This window comes from Nuphar pumila, chromosome 15 (assembly GCF_984573655.1).
Source record: "Nuphar pumila chromosome 15, dmNupPumi1.hap1.1, whole genome shotgun sequence".
NCBI lineage: Eukaryota > Viridiplantae > Streptophyta > Magnoliopsida > Nymphaeales > Nymphaeaceae > Nuphar > Nuphar pumila.
In genome coordinates this window covers 698567-700857 of record NC_143263.1, presented here as the reverse complement: position 1 = coordinate 700857, position 2291 = coordinate 698567, and the positions used below count along the sequence as shown (strand labels likewise).

The 2291-nt window shown below is 55.0% G+C and overlaps 1 protein-coding gene across 1 annotated transcript; it reads right to left on the bottom strand.

Moving 5' to 3' along the window:
* Window positions 1–587: 587 nt before the first annotated feature.
* LOC149814038 (protein PHYTOCHROME KINASE SUBSTRATE 4-like) lies at window positions 588–2291 on the bottom strand. Its single transcript, XM_089989852.1, has one exon. It carries the CDS (start codon window positions 2289–2291, stop codon window positions 588–590), a length of 1704 nt encoding a protein of 567 aa, XP_089845978.1.

Here is a 2291-nt window from a genome sequence, read left to right as displayed (position 1 = left end):
TTTGAATCGTTTAGTTAGAAGCTCTTTTCTTTTTTCTTTTTTTGTGAAAAGGTAGGCAGCAACCAGCAAGCACTAGTCCTAGAAAAGGAAGTCATAGTTGCTTTTTTGTTTTAACTATTGAATTTTGTGATTAAAACTGTTACTTTTCTCACAAGTCCCTGTGCATTGGTGCCTGTTCCATCCATCAAAATATTTTCCTTTGAGCTGTCCAAGTCTTGAAAGTCCGTTGTTTGGAGTTTCTATGCTACCTAACTTCAGAGCGACCAACTTTTTGCATTTTCCAAAAGGTTATGCTGTCCAGAAGCATGTCGAAGTGATAAAAGGATCAGAATAATTGCATCATTAATTATCTATGTTGGTAGAGTTCATTATCGAATATGAAGTACGTTCTTCGAGTTGAATACACTGAAACACGACATGTGCGATTGTAACAAGAGACAAGAAAAAGTATTTGAATGAAAAACAAACTTATTCGAAAAAAAAAGAAACAACCCGAGTTAAATAACGAAAATAACATGCAACGAATATACACTTATTTTAAAGTTTAAATTCATTTCACTCCACCCCGGCTCATCGTGCGATCAAGATCAATTCATCACACATGTGGCAAGCGCATGAGAGAACTGCGTTGCATGAGGGCGTGCCAGCGACCTCTTATCCGGCACGTGAATGATTTTGATCTCTGGGGCACGGTTCTCGAGATGCCTGGTGCCTCGGTTGGGCTCCATCGGGATGGGCAGGGGCAGCGGCCGTGGACGTGGACGTGGACGTGGACGTGTTTCCATCGTGCACTTCACTAGCGGCACTGCAACACTGACAGATTTCTCGCGCCGGCAACTCAGCAGGTCAGCGCCCCGCCAGGACGGAGCAGCAGGAGCCCGAGCTGGCTCGGACAGCTTGAACCCGATCTCACCGAATTCTGATGCAGCGGACGAGAAGTTTGCCAAGCTCACCTGGTCAAACCCCTCCGCGGTCATGACGCTCCACTCGACACTCACCTCGCTGGGTGCGTAGCATTCGCTGGGTGGCACCGGCGGGGTGACTGTGCCGTCCAGACTCCGGCGGAGACGCAAGGCACCGGGCCCATCGCCCTGCCCCGCCACGTCAGACATCTCATCCAACGACTCGCGCCTGCGGTATATTGGGCACGTCGACATGGCATTAGTCGATAGGCTCTCGATCTCGAAGAGGTCCGAGCTAGAGTCGCTGCCGGCATCTTCGTCCCGGTTGACCTGGAAGGTCAAACCTCGGCAAGGGCTCTGGACGGAAAAACTCACCAGGCGACGGGTGGGCCCCGAGGGGCTGTAGACGTCGATGGAGTCACGCTGGGGCTCGTCGGGAGGGCCCACCGCGGTCCGGCCATTGACCGGCAGAACCGGGAAGGAGAATCCCGCCTCTTCCCTGAGGAAGGACCCGCCGGAATAATTAACCCGGTGGCCAATCTCCTCCCGGTAACTAATCTCCGAAGTGAACTGGCCGAAACTTTCATTCGAAATCGATTTCCCGGCTACCATCATCATCTTCGGCGACTCGGGAGGGGCGGCAACCGAGATAGCGGAGACGACGGGCTTCCGCGGCTCGCCTTCGGCGGCGTACCTCCAAGACGAGGCGTGGCTTCTCGCGGGCAAAGGACTGTTCTGCCCCGAGGAACGCCTCGAAGGACTGGCGCAGCTCTCCTCGACCTCGACGGACTTCTTACAGACGCAGGGGCATTTCCGTCCGAACCGCCACCTCCCCGAGCCGCTCCCGGCCTTCTTCTCGCTGCGGGGAAGGTTCCTCACCGAGACGGAGATCGAACCGGGAGGATTCGTTAGGAAACCGGACTGGCTGTTCCAACTCGCTTCCGAGGATGCCATCGGGGTGCACCGGTAATTCCGGCAGTACCCATCGGCGGACGAGACGGAGGACTCCCTGTTCGCGTTCGGACCGGGGAGGAACTCCGATAACTCGCCGTTCCGCCTTAGTTTGGCGTTCCAGGCAGGGTACCCGTCCTTCTTCGCCGGCCCGACTCGCCCGGGGCTGCTGCTGTAGTACTTCTCCGCACCAAATATGCTGATCTCGAGGTCGCTGGTTCGGCTGCCGGCCGCCTCCGGCGGGGATTTCCTGAGAGGAGGGTCGGGATTGGGTTTCAAGAGGACCGGTTTGAGGGAGTCGGAAGCGAGGAATGAAGAGAAGGATGGCTCCCGTAGTCTGGGTTTGGTAGGGATGGAAGGATACGAAGGTGGGATCTCGTTGATGTCGAAGAGAGGGAGGCCGCCATTCAGATCTGCAGCAACCGTGAGCCTCTCCAT

Coding starts and splice junctions, on each gene's coding strand:
- LOC149814038 (XM_089989852.1), bottom strand. CDS start 2,291: ATGGAGAGGCTCACGGTTGCTGCAGATCTGAATGGCGGCCTCCCTCTC.